Here is a 20,901-nt window from a genome sequence, read left to right on the forward strand (position 1 = left end):
TCAGAGATCCAGTCTGAAAAAGTAACTTTTCCAAGCTCTGCATGCGACAAAGTACTGGTGCTGCAAGCTTTCTCAGTCCAGGAAAAGAGAGAAAGACAAACTCAATTCAAGGATGAATTCACCTTGCAGTATCACCCCAAACGTAAGGCTTCTGTTTCTTGCATTTGAATTCTCCACCATCAGAACTAAAGACATTGCTTAACATTTCGGTTAAGAGGCTCTTGCTTTCCAATCCATTTCATTCTTTACATCCACCACAAAGATTTGCACACCATCCAGGCAAGCTTTGGGCTCGGTGTGTACTTAGAATATACTCCAGATTTTTCTTTTTCTTCTTCTTCTTCTTCTTCTTCTTCTTCTTCTTCTTCTTCTTATTATTATTATATGATTATTTCTTTTAATTGAGCTATTGAGCTGCTTCATAGGTGTATGTGCATTTACCCTTCAAGTAACCTGTCAAGTATTGGTGGCTTCATGGATTGCATTGGGTTTTCTTAAACAAGGAATACTCAGAGATAGTTTTGCGATTTCCTTTAGCCTATAGCACCTGGTATGACCTATAGCACATCCCACCCAAGAACTGACCCTGCTTAGCATACATACGTTTATTCAGCACACTCAAAAAAGTATAAACCACCGGCATTACTTAATTTGCTGCTAGATTAAATGGACCAGGAAGCCCTCCTTTTTGACACAGCTTTTATATTTAGCAGGCTGTGTATTATAGCTTTGGTCCTGATCTGAAGAAAGAAGATACAAACTAAATTAAGTGATCTCTTTTACTAGGTCAGTTTAGGTTGCAAGTAGGAAGAAGTAAGATTTTGAGTTTCCCTGAACACTTTCATCAGGCATAGTATTATTCATACTATGCGGAGAAAACTAGGTTATAACTGTCTCAAAACAATGGTGAATTTAGTTTAGAAACAAACCATGGCTAGCAATGTGTAGGCTTCTGACTACGCAGAGAGCTCTTCATTCTGCAATGCAGATTTGAATGATTTTTCAAAAGCATTATCAGAATCAGGAAGGCACAATCAATGTGCATTTTGATAAGAAACACTGCAGCGAAAGCTTACTGATTAAGATAAACATCAAGCTAAAAATTCTGACAGAACTGAAGAGCTAGATTATATAATAAATCTAATATAATCCTAAAAAGTGCCCCCAAAGGAACAAAAGAGAGCAGTGTTGATCATCTTGGAAGAAATGGATTAGTTTTGTGATTAAACTTGTAAGAAGACAAGCAGGAATCAAGACTGCTTTTACATTACCATCAAAATATGTAGACAAAGAAAAAGTTCTGTAGCGACTTTAATCAAATCGTATGACAATGAATGGAAGAGATTTGGGCTATAATCATATGCACACTTATCTACGAATAAGTCTAATTGAACTCAAACAATGACAGTTAGCTGGCAATTCTGTGCATGCAGTTACTTGAGAAAAATTCAAAATGAATTCTGTGAGATTTACTTCTGAGCAAGCTTGCGTAACAACCAGTTGGGATTCACCTGCAGAAAATTCCAATATTCTTATTAATCACAGAATCATAAAATCTGAGTCCTTCTCTCAGATCTTCCATTTAAAAACATTACAGAAACATAAAACCTGAAGGCTTCCCATTTCGTTTGTATATATATGCATGTGTGTGTGTATGTATGTGCGTGTGATGCATATATAAATATATAAATGTGTGTGTGTGTGTGTATGTATATGTGTGTGTATATATATATTCATTTCCAGCTAAAAATACAGTTTTATCACCCAAATTATTAATACGGGGAGGGTTTAAAAAAAAAGAATTTAATAGTGCATGAAAGGGCATTCTGTAATGAATCTGTAAACCTTACATGCCACACACTTTCTGTTTCACTTACAACAGACCAATATAGCTTCACCTCTGAAATGGATAATAATAATATTGATAATGTTTGATAAAACAGGCAATTATGTTATGAGTACAACACATAGGCGTGAGAAGAAATGGATGCTCGTTAAAGTTTATGCATCCTAATACTTGAGACATTGCAATAGGAAACTGTAGTGCATCCAAAAGCTTTAAGTGGATTGAATATACGGCTTTCCTACCCTCTTCTCCCACTAAATCCTGTTGTGCCCCACACATTCTCTCCTGTGGGTTCAGCTCCTTGAGAATGGCCCAGAATAAAGCTGTGATAGACATGCAGAATTTATGAAGATCCCAGTTGCACAAGCTACATCCAGAACTTGAAAACATTACTTATTTGGACTATGTCAGACCATAGAGATGGAGGAATATGGGAAGAATCTGTAATTGAAAAAAAAGCAATCTGTCCAATCTCCAACATGGTTTTGGCTCTGATTCCTGTCACCCATTGTAGCTCCCTATCCCAAGCCTTTTCCAAGTGACCTCCAAACAACAGCCACCCTTCCTTCCATTAAAGCCTTTTGCTCACGTAAAGCCAGAGCTGATAGAGGTGACCCCAAAAACTCCCATAACTCACACACCAAGAAGGCAGCTTGATTCTTGAAAATTTTGTTTGCTTGGATCTTTCACATTTCTGCAATATAACCCAGTTAATTTGGTATTGGTAGACATTTATCTGGCTATATACAAGGAAACATTTTCCTTTAGTATTTACAGACCCACTTGACTGTGTCTAATATGAATATTTTATTTGTAGATACTGAACTATACACTTTCCTCATTATCCTGCTGAGAAGCGAAATTCTTTCTTTTAAAAAAATATAAATTATTTTAAGAAATGCATTTTATCTAGTGACTTTATCTCTCTCCCCCTTTCTCGATCCATATCTCTAGATCACAACCTTGCTATTATACCCAGTGGGATTTATCACAGATACTGGTGCTTGGGTATCTCAACCTGATTAAGGACTCAACCCACCCGCCTCGCCCTCCTCACAACTGTTCTTTTCCTCTATTTATTACACATTTTATTTTAATCCATTGAACAATGTCACAGAACACATGGTGTATAGTTTTGTTGGTGGCTTTATGCTGCTGTTTCCATAGCTTTTGAGAGAAGCTATTTGCATTAAGGAGCATGATTCTAATTGGAGATCTATGACACAAGGGCATCAGGATATTTCTCAGCAATATGTGCCAGCCTATGTTCATTTTCTTAGTCACTACTGTACTAACATATTTCAGCCTACTAGTGTTTGAGGCCATGTTATGAATACAAGGGTTTGATCCACAAAAGAGATTACTAAATATATAACATTAGATACATCCTTGGAGGACAAGTTGTGGTCCATATATAATAAGCTTCCTCTTCTCATATGTACAGCTATTGGGATGTATGTGTGTAAAAGCATCGTCCTCCTAGTAACAAAAAAAAATTGAATTTCATCCAGTCCCTAAATTTCTACATTACAGTTACATAAAATTTCTGCTGAACATTTCAAAATATTGTATTGATATCCAAAGCAAAGATATCAAAGGAACATAAATAACAAAAAAGAGAGTTCTATGTGTGAAAATCTTTCAACAACTCAGTCTTTGCAATGGTATAAAATTGAAAACTGATAGAAATTTTCATGGTGGGAGGCAGAATTATTGTTTTAGGGATAATGCCCTCATTTTGTATTTGAATACAGCAGATCTATGTGTGAAAAAATGTATTATTCATAGACTGCGTTCATTAGACGGAAGGGAAGGATCCCAAAACAATTTCCCAGTTTTTTTAAAAAAACAAAAACAAAGTAGCACCGTGTTTCCGTTTTTATATATATAATCCCAGCATGAGATTTCCTTAAAATGAACACCGACCCTCAACACAAAATGTATCTTTTGCAGACAAGAGACATTCTTTGTGACCTTCACACAAATATTTTCCCCTCCCAAAGAATCTAATACAAGTCCTTGTCATTTAAACAGTGGTTTTAAATTTTATTTTGACCTATCTTCACAGTGTTTATTTTTATTTTCTTTTTTATCTTAATGGAAAGATTTAAGATATTTGGGTTTTTTGTCGTGTCACGCTTGTGTTACAGCAAAAGGACAAAAGAGAAAGCCATACCAAATGCAACTGACAAATATATATTATCTCTGCTAATGGCTACACGTTCCAGAAATTTGAGGAAAAGCTGTTTTGTGTGAGACAATGATGAGCGGCACAGATTACAATTTAGATTATTCAAAAAATTAAAGCGACCCATGTGAGACAGCGAAGATACGATGCTGCTGCCAGTGAAATGTAGGCTGCATGAAAATGATATTTGACTTCCTTTGATTTACAAAAACACACCACTGGACAGTATTGGGCAAAGGGCAGTACTAATGGCAGAAAAGGAGAAGATTCAATGAGAGAACTGTGGCAGAAAAATAGACCATTTTGATTTTCCTAACATACAACGCATGCTGCCCCAAAAGGCAATTGTCTCCCAAGAAGACTAGCAAACCATCACAACAATAGCAAGCAAGGCAATGGTCTGAAATTCCATACCCTAAAAAGACACCATTCACACCAGTGAATACTCAAGGTGATAAAAACTCAACCAAATATCTCCACCAGCAACAATATAGGGAAACAGAGGGGCACACACCTCTGTTTCCTAAAAGGTGTTTTATCAGTCAGTCCAATTTGGCTGCAGAATGCAACAAAATCTAAAACTGAGATCAAGATCTCATACATGCCTTTGCGTGCTTGATTTCCTTCTGGATTTTCACTATGCGCATGCGTACAAAGACAACACATACACACATACACAAACTGCTGCAAACCTGCATTCCATCTCAGGGCAAATAATCAATAAATAATTGCAATCATCATCACCAAGGTACAACTGCCCAGCTGCAGAAAAGGGGGGGGGGCGGGCACAGAAGATGCCGCAGTCTTGAATGATGGCGAAGGACTCCATCAAATAAATAAATAAACAAATAAATAAATGGCGTTGCCTGCCTTCGTTTTGATTTCCTCGCCAGGGCGACAATCTCTGCTAGTCAAACAAAGCCCATTTCCACCATTCCCCACCACTTTGAACGCTACTTGTAATCAAAACCTGAAAAGACGAGATTGGGTGGAATGTGTTTTTTCACTGAAGGGCATTTTCATCAAACCTACTTCGATTCAATGTGATCTTGCTAAATTTTGGTGCATAAAAGAACGACATTTCCAGTCTTTCCTCCCCTAGAATCATTTTGGCAGGTGTCAAAAAAACCAAACGTTTCTCACCTAACTAAATACTCCCCTCCCCCAAATAGAAAAAAAAACCTGAACTCTTTCTCACTTTAAAAAAAATCTTAATTTCTAAATGTAGCCAGAATGATTACAAGCCTTTTATCTTATTTCAATTTACAATAAACTCAAAAAACAAAACAAAAAAACAAACAAGTTTTTGACTGAAAATTTGAATTCTTTTACAGTGATTTCACATATATTTTGCAATATAAATACGTTTTCCCACCCACTTCATTTTTTAAAATTTTGCAGTCTATTACCACAATGTTCATTTGCTTCAGGCCTAAAAAAAGGGGGGAGGAAATTATTGCAGCGGGGAAGTAATGGAAAGGGAAAAGAGATAAGGCGGTGGGGGGGGGGGGGGGGAAAGAGAGGAAAGGAGAATCAGAGGAGTGTATAAAACGGACACTCAAGACAGTATCCAAGGTGCCGCCAAAGCTAGTTAGGTCACTGCAAGCACCCCACAGTCTTACCCATCAAAATCACAAGTTGACTTTTTCAGGGGAGCTGAGCATGCTGAATAGATCTTGCAAATTTTCTCACCTGCACTTGGATTAAACGTCATTTCACCCTGGAATCAATGCCTTGATGGAAGGTTTTTAAAGGCTCTGGCAATCTGCCATCGAAAGCGACGCTGGAACCTTCACGAAACTGATGTGAGACAGCTTCATCCAGCCGAAAAGTCAACTTGGGTTTGCCCTCAAATGTGTAAAACGCGACTGCACAAATTACATACCAGTTAGGGGTTGTGGGGTAGAGGGATCGAGGAATAAACAATCCCTAGACTTTGCCAAACAGTTCAGGGAAAGATGCTACACCTTGCTAATGACAGCTGAAGCACTTTTCAGGTCTGCCCGGGATGCTTCGCAGCTGGGAAAGGCACTTAGCCGCAGATTTTAACTACATCCAGCATCCTGGTTTCGGGAATTACAGAAAGGCTTTTGCTTCCTCTTTCTCTCTGCAGGTGGCTGGGAAAAAAAACCCTTTTTGATTTCACCCTCTGTCTACAGGATGCGAACTGTACAGACTCTTCGGGAAGAACACTCCGTGTGATTTTGCCAGCACAAAACACCATCGATTCAGTCACTCCTTTGGCAAAGTGGCATAGTGGTGATGACGCCTATGCTTCCTTGCACTGCTGAAGCCTCAACATCAGACACTCAAATAAACAGGAGAAGGGGAAAGGCTACATAAAAGTGATGCTTGCTGCTCCTCATCCATTGGTAAGGAAAAGGGGGAGAGAAAAAAGCATACAGTGTTCAATCCAAGGTGCAGGGAAGCAGGAGGCAGAGAAAGAAAGTTGCCCGGCACTCACCTAGAAGCATTGCGATGGAGCTGGCGCCTCTCCACTTCTTTGCCTTTGCCAAAACACACCACTACACGCAAAAGAGCTCTCCCTTTTCCTCTCTGTTTTTGGCTTCTCTTGAAACCGTATGCCATGCAACTGCTGGGCCAGCCCCCACTACACTGCCGGCCACTGCCTCCCCCTTGAGCCGATACACTTACACCTCAATTAAAAGCTTAACGCTCGGCTGATCAGTGCCCTAAAGGAGGTAACAGCAGCCACGCTTTCCCCAGTCATCGGCCCAAGCAGGACAGATGGAAAAATTAGCCTCCGTAACTGCTCTCAGCAGAGGTCCCTGCAAACAATGATGAGGAATTAACATCGAAATTGGTTGGGGAAAAAAAAAGGCAGTGAGGACTGAGGGGTGGGGAGATTTGCCACACATTTGGTTCTTCAAAGGCTCAAGAAGAACACAGAAGCAATGTTTTTGGGCCACTAAACAAACATCGGCTGAGAAATGCTGCCCAACGCAAATAAACTTCAAGCCCGATTTCATCCTCATTTAAAATGCTTCACATCCTTCATGATTTTTAAAATACATTAATATTCAAACTTTTTCAACAAAGTAGGACATACTACTAATATTTTAGTAGTATACATAGCTACTAATATTTTCCTTGCGTTTCTAGGCCAGTGGACAGTGGATTGTTGCAGTAATTACTGAGGATTGTGTGGCAATGAGTACTATGAACTAATCATAGTACCACCTTTGGCTCAATGATGCAGGCATGATAGAAAGCTGGTGCAACCCCTCAGAAGAACCTGGAGCCAATTCTCCCTCCAGCCATGACTCTGATAGCCTTGGGAATGTTAACTGAAATCTTTGTCTTAGTTGGAAAACAGGACTATTTCTTTATGTGTATCTCACAAGGCTGACCGCCCCCCCCCCCCCCAAAAAAAAATATTGCAGTAACGGCACATTCTAAAGTCTAACAAAATGATAATAGTAACAGAAACCTATAGTTCAGATCAAGTCAAAGCATCAGTTATCTGACTGCTTGTAATTTAAAATATGTGACCAAGCTGTGAGTCATCCTGGCAGTACTATATGGAGTTATGTGGAAAAGGAAAAATAAGCTCCAATCCCTGTTATGTTTTGAAGGTCAATGTTTGATTTTTTGATCAGTCACTCTTGGTGTAACCTCAACATTGCTAGGAAATATCTCCTCTTAATATTCTGGAGGTATTCATAAATTCATTAATTACTTACTTATTTGAAACAGTTACACTTCTAAGGGGTTCATGGTGCCATATTTGGTTGTCTTCTCTATTTTATCCTCACAACAAGGTAGGTTAGGCTTAGAGATAGTGAATGGCCTGAGGTCAGAATTTGGGTGGCCAAATAGGGATTTGAAATTAAACTTACTCAGTCCCAGAACAAAACTCTAACCATTGTATCATGCAATTTCTCTATTCCTTCTAATCTCTCACATATAAATGAATGGCTGCCATTATCTACTACACCAGGGCCCCTTTTTTACATTATGCTGTTTATTTCTTTTTTTGTTTTGTTTATGTATTTATTTATTATATTTATACCCCGCCCTTCTCGCCCCAAAGGGGACTTAGAGCGGAACTATATTTCACTTCAATTGCTATGTTTGCATTCCACCCTATTTTGGGGTTTGTAGTTCAAGGGAGCCCCCAGTGGTACAGTGGGTTAAACCGCTGAGCTGCTGAGCTTGTTGATCAAAAGGTTACAGGTTTGAATCCGGGGAGCAGCGTGAGCTTCCGCAGCTAGCCCCAGCTCTGCCAACCTAGCAGTTCGAAAACATGCAAATGTGAGTAGATCAATAGGTACCGCTCCGGCAGGAAGGTAACAGCACTCCATGCAGTCATGCCGGCCACATGACCTTGGAGGTGTTTACGGACAACGCTGGCTCTTTGGCTTAGAAATGGAGATGAGCACCACACCCCAGAGTTGGGTATGACAGGACTCAATGTCAGGGGAAACCTTTACCTTTACTTAGTTCAATGAAGCAAAAGAAGAGATCTTTGGCTGGGAATTTGAAATGCACCTCCCCAAATGGCAAATTGCAAGGGTTCGTAGATGCTGCTTGGCAGTGAAGATGAAATCGGGCAATGTATAGTGTGAAAAGGCCATAAGAAGCTCAGCTCAAAGTGACAAAGACTTCTCTTGTGGAGGCCAAGCATAAATGTTTTTTCAACCCCAACATAAAGTCTCTGCAATAGGCAGGTTGGTCTGAACTCTCCTCCCTCCTGCTCATGCGCCTGGAACAATGACCTGGACAACTTTAGCATGTGATGGTTTTGCAATCTATCACCTTGTCTCTATGCCAGGAATAGCATCAGTGGTTACATTTCTATCGGGATGCTCTTGGGGACAAAAGAGAGTAAAAGTGTTGCATTCAGGGCTTGAAAGCAAACCTGGAACAGACCCATTCATGAGGGAAGGTAATTAGGAAATTGAAAACAGCAAGCTGCTAGAAAGTCAGCTTGCACTGTTTATCAAATGTGTTTTAAAGGTGGCTAAAAGTAGTATGGCTACAATAATTATTTTATTTTTGCTTGGGTATTTTTACAGCTGTGTTGTGGTCTTCCCCCGACACCTTTTTTCTTAGACCATCACTAACGGATTAATTTGGAGGAGAATAGCTGAAAAAGGTAAAAATGATTTTCCTGATTCGAAGGTCAGCCAAGATCACAATCTTCTTCAACACATTTTCCCTCCTTATTCTCTGGAACAGGAGCAGGGTGGTAGAAGAAGATTAGGATCGAAATTAATAAAGTTGAAAGAAATGTCTGCCCTGCTCTCCACTTCACAGACCTCTTGACCCCCTTCCCTCCTTTGTAACAGGAGAATCCACAACTGGAATGAAGATTCAGGTATGGGGTTAGGATTGCCAGGAGGCAGACATTCTCTCTTTCATCTTGGAGAGTCCAGAAGGCAATCTGCGACTTTGAAGAAAAAGATACAAACTTAACAAAAAACAGGATTGAGTTTCTCTGTTGTTTTTTTTAATTATCAAGGAAAAGCAAGCAAGCAAGCCAGCCTCTGGCCAAGCCTTGCATTCTTCTTTAAGTTTGCATTCTCTAGAATTTTTCTCCTAATCCCCAAATGTTTGTGCCATCACCCAATTAAACAAAACTTCATTAATTAATTTGATGAGCTTTGACCATTTGCATTTGAATAAGGCAATAGCTTTGAAGAAGGAAAAAACAGGCATTTGTTCTGTTTCAGGTGATGTTTTCAGGAATTTCAGAAAGCACTGCGTCAAGGGCATTCCCCAAAAGAGCTCTGTGCGGAGAATCCTTCTGGGAGTGTGGTAACTTGCCACTCATGCTTTCTATAGGTATTTCTATTAATATTTTCAAACCTGCATTCTAATTGAATAAAATCAGTAATCTAAAAGGGTTTCGGGCAAAAATATTACTCTATTTACCTGGGAACAGGTTGCACTGAAATCAGTGTAACCTATTTCTTTCAAGACAGGTATAGAATTGTGTTGTGAAACTGCATTCCAGTGCACACTTGCCTGGAATTAAGTTCCAATGGACACAGCAGGTCTTACTCCTCTACAAACTCTGTGTCCATTTCTATACACACACATACATAGAGATATGTACATACATGTGAATATAAATACAGATGTGAGACTGCCAAGGAATACAGGGTGCTGTGGGCTATATTTCAGAGGAAGGAACTGGAAAAAAATACCTCCTCGCCTAAGAAAACACTATGAAATTCATGGGGTTGCCATAACTTGACAGGTGACTCGAAGGCAAGCATACACATGCACACACACATACATACATTGAGATCTGTTACACCAGATGCTCAGATTTGAGTTTTGTATTGCAGAAATAGAAGAAATACATATCACGGAGAGGCTGCTGGGGAGTTCTAGCAACTGTAAAACTGGAAAAGAAGTCAGGGGAAACTCTGAATGGCAATGCAATGTTTGATGGGAGGTGGTTAGGAAGGAAAAGAGAAATTCCTCTGACTTTGGAATGTGTACCATTACAGTAGACATCACCCTAATCAGGGGAGCCCCTGGTGGCACAATAGGTTAACTCCTTGTGTCTTCAAATCTCGGGAGAGTTTTGATGAGCTCCCTCTGTTAGCTCCAGCTTCCCATGCAGGGACATGAGAGAAGCCTCCCATAAGGATAGTAAAACGCAAAGCATCCGGGCCTTCCCTGGGCAACATCCTTGCAGATGGCCAATTCTCACACACCAGAAGTGACTTGCAGTTTTTCAAGACTTGCATTTTCTCAAGTCACAAAAAAACAAAACCCTAATCAGGATTTCATTTCTCTCTCTCCCTTACAAAGATGTGAATATATTTTAGAGTTTAAAACACATGTGTGCCTAAGTAAAGACACATCCAGTTTTCTTTTAAATAGGAGCATTCACCTTTCCCATCAAGTACAAACCAATGGCTTAGGCAGCTCCCCTTTCTTGGAAAAGTACCCCGCCACCAGTCGGCTAATGAGTGTTGAGCAGGTTGCTGAGAGGCAAACATTCCTTGGCTATGAATGACCTGCCTGTCTGGTTGAGACCAGGTACCTTGTAAGACGTTACAGAAGACATCTCTCCATTGCAATGGGAATTTCTACTGTGAATTTTGTCTATTTTATGGACAGAACAGGCTTCTCTCCTAAATACAGACATTAGCATGGCAAAACTAGAATGTATAATTTATCTCTACTGCTGCAAATGGCCACCACACTCTGTATACATTTTTGTATTATACACTAATCTATGCTTATCCAAGAGAACACTGATATAGACATATATCTTCTAACATCTTGTATCTGACAAACTGGGCAGCTAATCCACATGTGTTTATTCCATGAGTCTATCATATTAGAATCCTTTAGTGCTGACATTGCTCCATTTGCTTTCCACACTCTCATACTATGCTCCCCAGCAGTGTCCTGCCTCACTGAAATCCTTCAATGAATTTTATTCACACAGCATATTCCATAATATTCACTTCTTGAAAACTATGGGTGGATACCTGCAGTAGGTCTGGGAGAAACACTTTTTTTGTCCTAGGACTTCTTGGGGTCCACATGGACACAAACTCCCAGTCCACATAAAAGTTGGCCAGAGGTCAACTTCTAGTTTGGAAAACTTTTTTAAAAAGTTAATCAGTGTAAGGGTAGCATGTAAATATTTAAAAGAACTTCTGCTTTCTATGGACATAATGGCGGAAAAAAGGATGACACCAACAATTATCATCGATACCAGGCAAGATTTTGGAAAAGATCATGAAGGAAGTGGTCTGCAAACAGATACAAATAATGGTGATTGCTAATAGGCAACATGGATTTCTCAAAAAACAAGTCAAGCCAGACTAATCTGATCTCTTTTTTTCAATAGAGTTACAAGCTGAGTAGATGCAGGGAATGCTGGGGATGTAGCGTATCTGGATTTCAGTACGGCCTTCATCAAGGTCCCCCATGACCTTCTGGCAAACAAAGTAGTCAAATGTGGGCTAGGCAAAACTCCGGTTAGGTGGATCTGTAATTGGTTAAGTGAACGATCCCAAAGGGTGTTCACCAATACTTGATCTTCATCCCGGAAAGAAGTGATGAGTGGAGTGCCATAAGCAGGGTTCCGCCCTAGGACCTGTCCTCTTCAACATCTTTATTAATGACTTAGATGAAAGGTTAGAAGGCATGATCATCAAGTTTGCAGATGACACCAAATTGGGAGGGAGAGCCAATACTCCAGAAGACAGGAGCAGAATTCAAAATGATCTTAACAGATTACAGAGATGGGCCAAAACTAACAAAATGAAATCCAACAGGGACAAATGCAAGATACTCCACGTATGCAAAGATACAGAATAGGGGACACATGGCTCAACAGCAGCATGTATGAAAAAGATCTTGGCGTTCTCATGGACAAGTTATACATGAGCCAACAATGTCATGAAGCGGCAAAAAACCCAATGGGATTTTGACCTGCATAAATAGGAGCATTGTGTCTAGAGGGAAGTCATGATACCTCTCTATTTTGCCTTGGTCAGACCACACCTGGAATACTGTGTCCAGTTCTGGGCACTGCAATTAAAAGGAGATGTTGACAAGCTGGAATGTGTCCAAAGGAGGGCAACTAAAATGATCAAAGCTCTGGAGAACAAGCCCTACGAGGAGTGGTTTAAAGAGTTGGGCATGTTTAGCCTGAAGAAGAGAAGGCAGAGAGGAGACATGATGGTCATGTATAAATATGTGAGGGGAAGTCATAGGGAGGAGGGAGCAAGCTTGTTTTCTGCTTCCCTGGAGAACAATGGAACAATGGCTTCAAACTACAGGAAAGGAGATTCCACTTAAACATCAGGAAGAATTTCCTAACTGTGAGAACTGTTCAGCAGTGGAACTCTCTGACCCAGACTATGGTGGAGGCTCCTTCTTTGGAGGCTTTGAAGCAGAGGCTGGATGGACAACTGTCGGGGATGCTTTGAATGTGATTTTTTCTTCTTCTTGGCAGGCGGTTAGACTGGATAGCCAACGAGGTCTCTTCCAACTCTATTATTCTATGATTCTTAATAAATAGCGAGGACATGCCTTTATTTTTCCCATTTCACAATCTCACATGCAAGAGCTTTTTTGTCTAAAATTCCAAGTCACCCCCTGCCCCCCCCCCCCAAATCCACACTGGTGATTTGGAGAGTTTTCATGCTAAAAGAATCCAAAAATTGTTATCATTGCTATGTGTCATCCAGCTGACTCTGATTTATCATGATCTTATTCATAGGTTTTCTCCACAAGATTTATCCAGGATTGTATCATACAATTCCTTTATGCTACACTATTCCATTTGAAAGCCACTTTTGTACCCTACTCCTTGCTTCATAACTGGTTCATCTTTTTTTTAAAAAAAAACAACAACAATTGTAGTTGTGATAACACTACAGTGATAAAACTTTATGATAGTAGAATATGCTATAGTGTTACGATGATATAACAGCAAACAAACAAAAAAGAAATTAAATGAGGAAATTAAGAGACGAGTAATCCTCCCCACCTGGACGCTGGAAGTCATTTGAGTTTTCTCTGCCAGAGATTTCTTTGAAAATCCTTTAGCAGAGTGATAACCTGGATAACACACACACTACATCCACTAATGGCTCATTCATGAAAGGCTGTAAGATATTGGCATTTGAGATAGAATCATAGAATAATAGAGTTGAAAGACACCACATGGGCCATCTAGTCCAACCCCTGCCATGCAGGAAAAGCACAAAGCACCTCTGAGAGATGACCATTCATTCTCTGTTAAAAAGCCTCCAAAGAAGGAGCTTCCATCTTACTCCAAGGCAGAGTTCCACTGCTGAACAGCTCTTATAGTCAGGAAGTTCTTCTTAAGGTGGAATCTCCTTCCCTGTAATTTGAACACATTGCTCTGAGTCCTAGTCTCCAGGGGAGCAGAAAACAAGCATGCTCCTTCTTCCTTATAATATCCTTTCATATATTTATACATTGAAGTGACTGGACTGACCTTGAAGGAGCTGGGGGTGGTAACGGCCGACAGGGAGCTCTGGCGTAGGCTGGTCCATGAGGTCACGAAGAGTCGGAGACGACTGAACGAATGAACAACAACAATATTTATACATGGCTGTCATGTCTCCTCTCAACCTGGCTGGAATCACTGGGTTGTTATAGGTTTTTCAAGCAATATGGCTATGTTCTAGAAGCATTCTCTCCTGACATTTCACCTGCATCTATGGCAAGCATCCTCAGAAACCTCACAACCTCTGAGGGTGCTTGCCATAGATGCAGGCAAAACATCAGGAGAGGATGCTTCTAGAACATGGCCATATAGCTCAAAAAACCTACAACAACCCAATAATTCATATTTCGTTATAAAATTACAGCTGTCAGTTCTATTACTTTTTTTTAATTCTATTATCATCCATCACATACAATCATTGTAATAGATTTTCTAATTGTTCATCCACAATATTTCTTGGTCATTTGTTGGTGTGATTTCACCATTACTTTTACACCTGAAGCCGAGAAATGCTTTCCATATATTATCAACTTACTGAATTGTTTTGAGGAAAAGGGGGTCATCATTGGAGTATTTCCAGTGTGGAGAAAAAAAAATACTTTCAATGACTCTGAACCACAAAAATGCTGGGAAATAAGGCAGAGGTGGAACTAAGGCACCATATTGCGTGATCAGAAGAGATTTGTCATTGTCATCATTGTAGGCTGTAAAGTGTGACTTACTCAAGGTCACTCAGTGGGTTTCCCTGGCTAAGTGCAGATTTGAATCCTGGTCTCCTAGTATCCCAGTTCAGCACTCAGGCACTGCACGCTGGTGCTCAGACATCAAAATACCTTTTCCCAAACATCTTTTCAGGTGCTTATGAACACATTTCATTGAGTATGTGTTGGTTATATAGATTAAATGTTTAATCAAATACATTTCTTTAGGGTTGTGGAAAAGCCTGATTTTTTTCTCAGCTCCATTATCTGGAAATGGGGTCCCTCCAGTTCACATGGCAGAAGCTCTGAGATAGGGCTTAGCTGGCATTTTACAGAACACGTTGCTTTATAGTTGATAAGACTTTGCTCAGTAGGCATCTATGAAATCTCTATTCTGATACGTGCAAGTGTAGAGATTAATTCTGGCCTCCTAGGGGAACATAGGTGCAGATAGCGAGTAATCATTTAATCCAGGTTAACAGCCACAGAAACCGATCCATACGCAAACAATCTCCATTGGAAAAACCTCTCCGTTGCTCACTAAGAAACCAAGCCCAGACGCTGTCTTCATAAACATAGCAGAAGATAAACGGCTATGATCTCAGTACGCATAATTAGCAGTCATTATAATCACACTAGCCCTTAACAGGTATCAAGGGTCAGTTAGGCAAGGGGCTTTTTAATCCATTGCATTTCAATGGTATCTGCTCTGCTGAACAGGTTGGCATGGAAACCGCTTGGGATGATAACCGATTTCCATTCCATTAGCCAGACAAGGGGCTGGCTGCTCCCCCAAAGCACTCTCTCTATGGTCTGCAGACTATTAATAGACTCCTAAATGCACCAGCTTTAGTTATTTCAGCGTAAAGGTTCTAGTCCTCATGAATGCAGGGGTGGTCCCCAGTATCCCTTTCAACTAAAAGGAGGGCTTTAAAGAAGAACAACAATCATTCTGTTAAGAAGAATACATCCAACACCTACAATGTATTTAATAATCATTCTGTCATATTAAAGTGACACATATATATTTTGGTGGCTTGGTTTGAGATACAACGGGTCCTCATCTTCTTTGCAGTAACGCATACAGAGTCCTGCAATTACAGACAATGGGGTCATACGGTGTTTTCTCCAAATACATTTCTTTGATGTTGACTCCAAGACATGAATGAATTAAGCATAAACACAGATGCAGTGGAAACCACTAAGCACACCTATTCCTTTTCTCAGTATGGTCCCTAGTAATCAGAGTGAGATTAAAGTCAATGTGGCAAATTATGTCCTTTTCTGGAAGATTCTCTTTCTGTTTTCAAAGCCCCGCATCATCATATCCATAAAGATCTCAACAATGTGCTGGGTTAGCCATGTTAATCTGTTGTAATATGAACAAAAGAAAATGTTGTGACACTCTGAAGACAAATTTATTATAGCATAATCGTTCATAGTCTAGCCCACATTATCAGATACATGGAGTGTTATCCTGAATTTCAGATATACAAACAATACATGATCAAGGATGAGGCTGATAATAAGGTCAGAGGGAAATTAAATGCAAACAAGGACTGACATGGACAATTACATTTTTATTAACAATTACATTATCGGCATTGGTTATTTGTCAAACTTTTGCTAATAACATCAATATCCTAGCACTAGCTAAGGCAATTAAAATACACAGTGTGCAATGGCATAGTGTGCATTGGGAGTGGGGGGAATGAATCCACTCCATCTGAAGCACTGAGATCTAGCTGCAGAATGTGTTCAGCACCTTGGATATCTCCCTTTGAAATCCAGTTAAAACCCAGGCCTCTTCTACACTGCCATATAACCCAGCTTATCAAAGTAAATAACCCACATTATCAGTTTTGAACTGGATTATATGAGTCTACACTGCCATATAATCCAGTTCAAAGATAATCTGGATTTTATATAGCAGTATAGAATCCAGATATTTTATTTAATACAGGGCAAATTTACTGTTTCAGCCTCCTGATAGTATGGTAGAAAACACTGGTTCAAAGAGGCTGGATGGCCAAAAAAGAGCTGCATGGTCATCTGTTGGGGATACTTTGGTTGGCATGGCAGGGAGTTTGACTAGATGGCCCATATGGTCTCTTTCAACTCTATTATTCTATGCTTCTATGATTCTGTGACAGGATAAATCTTTCTAATTAATTGTAACTCAGCAATATCTCATTCTACTACTAATAAAAGGAGATTGGATTTTTTCCTTGAACTTCATTTTTCAGAAGCCCACATCCAGCAATGGTCAATATACTAGTTCCTAAATTCTTTAGATGGGAAGCCAAAAGGAACTTTTCCAAGTTCCAGAGGGTAATGAGTATTCAGTTTTCACATCTCAAGAGACACCTTTTCCAAGAGAAGCCCTCCATGCCTAAAAGATTACTATTGTTGCACTCTAGGCCAGGAAGAAGCCCTGTGACTTAACAACACCACACAGTTGAGTAAAAACAGTTTATTGAAGGTAATTTAAAAAGCATGAGCAGTTAAAACACTCCAAAGAAGTAGGTAAATCCAAGTAGGTAGAAAGACAAGCAGGAACAAATAATCCAGGAAATAAATCCATCAGAGTACAGAGTACAAACTAACCCAGAAACTTGCAAGGTAAAACTCCAAATATGAATCATGGAATCAAATAAGGTATAACATGAATACTGTATATCCAAGACAAGACTGCAAGGTTTGCCGCAAGGTCTTGATTCTGTTCTAACGTTGCTTCATCTGACCACAGATTCTGTACTTGGCACTTTTATCCCCTAATCTATTCTATATCCCCACCAGAAATTGGTTTCTTTTCAGACTTGAATCTGTTATCAATTTCTCTCTCAACCTGGCAGCGCACCTGAGTGATTGTTGTGGTATTCTGTTCTGTCTGAAAAGAAACCTTCTATCTTCTGGCTCATTAATTTCTGCAGCTGGGTTTTTCTCAGGCTCAAAGACCTGGGAATTCTCTGGTAGCAATTCAGGCCCTCTTCCAGAGACAATCCCATCATCCCCAAACTCTTCAGGAACATTCTCATCAGCAAAGACACTTTGAACAGGAATCCCATTGTCATTCTCTGCATCTAAAACACCCTCATAATTAGAAACATCATGTCATTGTCATTCCCAACATCATTAGAAACAGCATTGTCATTCCCAACATCCAGAATACCCTGATCATTAGACACAATCACAGGCTTAACTCCAACAACTATGAAGTACCTGGCGAACACAGAGCTAATATAGAGGGGATTGCGAGTTTTAAAGGCTATTTTAAGTGTATTTATCATATTTTAATCTGTTTTTACTTTAACTTACACTGTATTATTTAAATGTTTTTTTAAAATTTTTATATCATGCTTTTTAAAACTTTGACCAAAGTGTGGGAGTTGGTAGCAGTCTTGAGTCCCCAAGGGGAGAAAGGCAGGGTATAAATAAAGTAACTAATTAAATAACTAAATGGTGCTTGTTTTAGTCACAATCTGGCATTGAGTTCATCTATACACATATTAAAAAGTTAAAATCTGTATGTGTGTATGTGGTGGCATGTCCACTTCTAACATAGCCAAGCTCCCACCTCCACAAACAGCTATAGTTCCCAGTACCCAGGAGACACCAATGGCCCTCCCTCCTATGATATTGCAGGTTATAGTGAGTACCACATCCCAGTGTTCCTTTCTCTCTCTATTGGTGTGGAATTTGCATGACCTTGCCCTCTGCCTCTCCCTTAACCCTTTCCTACCCTTTCCTATGGTGCAAACAGAGCCATAGGAAAAAGTAGCAAACAGAGCAGAATTGATAAGCAACTGAAGGGGTTTGGGAGTGACTCAACATGATGGAAGTTGTAGTTCACCCTGTATCAAGACACAGCACTGTGACCTCCACGGACAATGGACCTTGACCACATTTGGCACACAGAACCCCCATGACTAGGTTTGGGGGAAATTGACCTTGATTTATCATGCTTTTTCTAAAAATCTGGGCAGTGCCTGGTCCCCAAAATGGTTATAATATAAAAGAGAAATCTGCCTAAAACTAATTAAAAAGACATTTATAGTGGAGAAGCACAGAGAAAACAAATGGATAGTTTTTAAAATGGATAGCCATCCTTCCACATTAGCAGTTTGGACTTCTGTGGATTTGATTATTCATGGATTTTATTTAAATGTTCTCACCAGGAAACTTTAGTTCCTTTTCAGAGAAGTTGACCACAAAATCATACAGGAAGACCTATACATTTCTTGAGAAGTGTTGTCTCAGGTAAAAATAAAAAAAATAGATGGTTATTTAATTGTGGTTTCTCACTATTAAGGGGGCTCTGCGCCCCTAAACCCAACAAATGCAGAGGGCCAAATGTATTTTTATAATTATCCCTGCAATCTATGAATAATGTTTGTTCTTATTGAGTTATAGCAGTTTGAGTTATTGAATTCAAAGTACATTTTTTAAAAAGTACAATCTTTCCAATTGCTTTCGATTCCAATGGGTAACTACACTGCAGGATGCTGCAGGATGCTGATGCAGCGGGAAAATGGGAATCAGGTGATGTCCTGATGCAGCAGTCTTTGGAGGCTCACTCTGTTTTTCTAATGGTCAGATCTCTTACCCAAGCTCTTGCAAACTGCAGTCATACATAAGGCCTTCAAACTTGGCCCAAAGTTTTAGGCATTCTAAGAGCTGGTGTAAGATCTCAGATCATGCTCCAAGAGCCAAAAAGGTAAATTATTTTCTGTGTTGGTTCAGATTGCTTAGTGTTTCGCTCTGCCTTAGACATGGCAATCCAAACAACTCAAGTGTGGGCTAGAAAGATGATGTCCCCCTATATATGAACCTGTTCAAGCTCTAAGATCTTCAGAAGAGTCCCTTCTTTTCATCCCACTGCCTTCCTAGATTTGTTTGGAAAAAACAACAACAGAGAGAGTCTTCTCAGTGACTGCTCCTAAACTTGGGAATTCCCTTCCTAGGCTGACTAGGTTGATTTTCTCCTTGCTCTCCTTCTGCAAGTTTTCCTCAGGCTTTTAGGAATTAACTATATTGGCATTTAAATGAGTGCTCTTACATTGATTTTTAAACTATTTATTTTTTCGTAATGAATTTTAAATGTTTTCAACTCTATAGATTGTCTAAATGTGTGCATCTGTGTGCATCCATGTGTGTTTATATATGTGGTGGTATCTCCCTCTTTGGAGGATTTCAAACAGGGTGAAGCGATATCTATAAGGAGTGATTTACATGGCAGAGTGTTGGACTGGATGGTCCTTGTGGTCTCTTCGAACTCCATGATTCTATCATTCTGTGTATACATACACATGCACAAACACACATACACAGAGACAGATGTTTTTGTATGTTTGTAATCGGTATTTGTTTTAATATTTAGTGTTAGCCCCTTTGACTCTCTTTTTAGAGAGATAAAGTGGGATAGAAATAAATCTAACCACCATCATCATCATCTAACTTGAGTCCTAGTATCAGGAAAAGATGGGAAATTGTTGTTGTCTCCGCATGATAATGATGTTCCTAGAGCTTTGGGACTAATAGGGCCGAGCTCTTTTTCTCCGATCCAGAGTGTGAAAATCTAGGTAAAAGCACTATTATTTATTTCGGTTACTTCTACTTTGAATAATGTTGCCCTTTTACTAGCCTGAGACAATTACTTTGTTTGGTAGGTCTTTTTCACATCACACAATTACAACCCTAGAGTTCCTCATTTACTGTCCCAGTTGAATCCTGGGGAATCCCAAGGCTTGTAGCCTTATGAGGTATCAGAGGAATCTTGCCTTTCTGAGTAGATTCATAAAATCAAGTTGGAAAAGAACACATGGGCCATCCAGTCAGGCAAAAGCAATCTGCTGTAGCCTCTCCTAGCTTGTCTGATTTTCTTCATTACTAATATTGCAATTTTTATCATACAAAGCTATTGCTTGCCCACACATGTCCTAGTTTTTATCTGCAAAATCTTGGAGGATATATAGAAGGCTTGGTAATATGGGCTCCCTTAGACGATATTGGGCTATAACTCTCATCTGGCCCAGCCACATAGAGTCCCTGATGAGGGATGGTGGGTGTTGCTATCCAACATCAGGACGGCTCTAGCTTGGTTATCAAGGAAATAGAACAAGAGGCAAAAGTGGAGATTCAGCCCAGTGAACATTGTTCAGGAAACTTTAAAGGAGTTAAGTTTTAC

The 20,901-nt window shown here is 39.7% G+C and overlaps 1 protein-coding gene across 5 annotated transcripts in view; it reads right to left on the reverse strand.

Moving 5' to 3' along the window:
- The window catches only part of ZNF385C (zinc finger protein 385C), a 202,130-nt gene that overhangs the window by 74,921 nt on the left and 106,308 nt on the right, over positions 1-20,901 (reverse strand). Inside the window, exon 1 of one of the 5 annotated variants that reach the window (XM_060781155.2) lies at positions 5,727-6,944. The exons of 3 other annotated variants lie outside the window; for them this stretch is intronic. In XM_060781155.2, the coding sequence (XP_060637138.2) occupies positions 5,727-5,748 (22 nt within the window). In that variant the 5' untranslated portion in view covers positions 5,749-6,944. Of the gene's footprint in view, positions 1-5,726; positions 6,945-20,901 lie in introns of those variants that run through there. One more of the 5 variants, XM_060781156.2, reaches the window with a different exon arrangement.

This window comes from Anolis sagrei, chromosome 6 (genome assembly GCF_037176765.1).
Source record: "Anolis sagrei isolate rAnoSag1 chromosome 6, rAnoSag1.mat, whole genome shotgun sequence".
In the NCBI taxonomy this organism is placed as follows: domain Eukaryota; kingdom Metazoa; phylum Chordata; class Lepidosauria; order Squamata; family Dactyloidae; genus Anolis; species Anolis sagrei.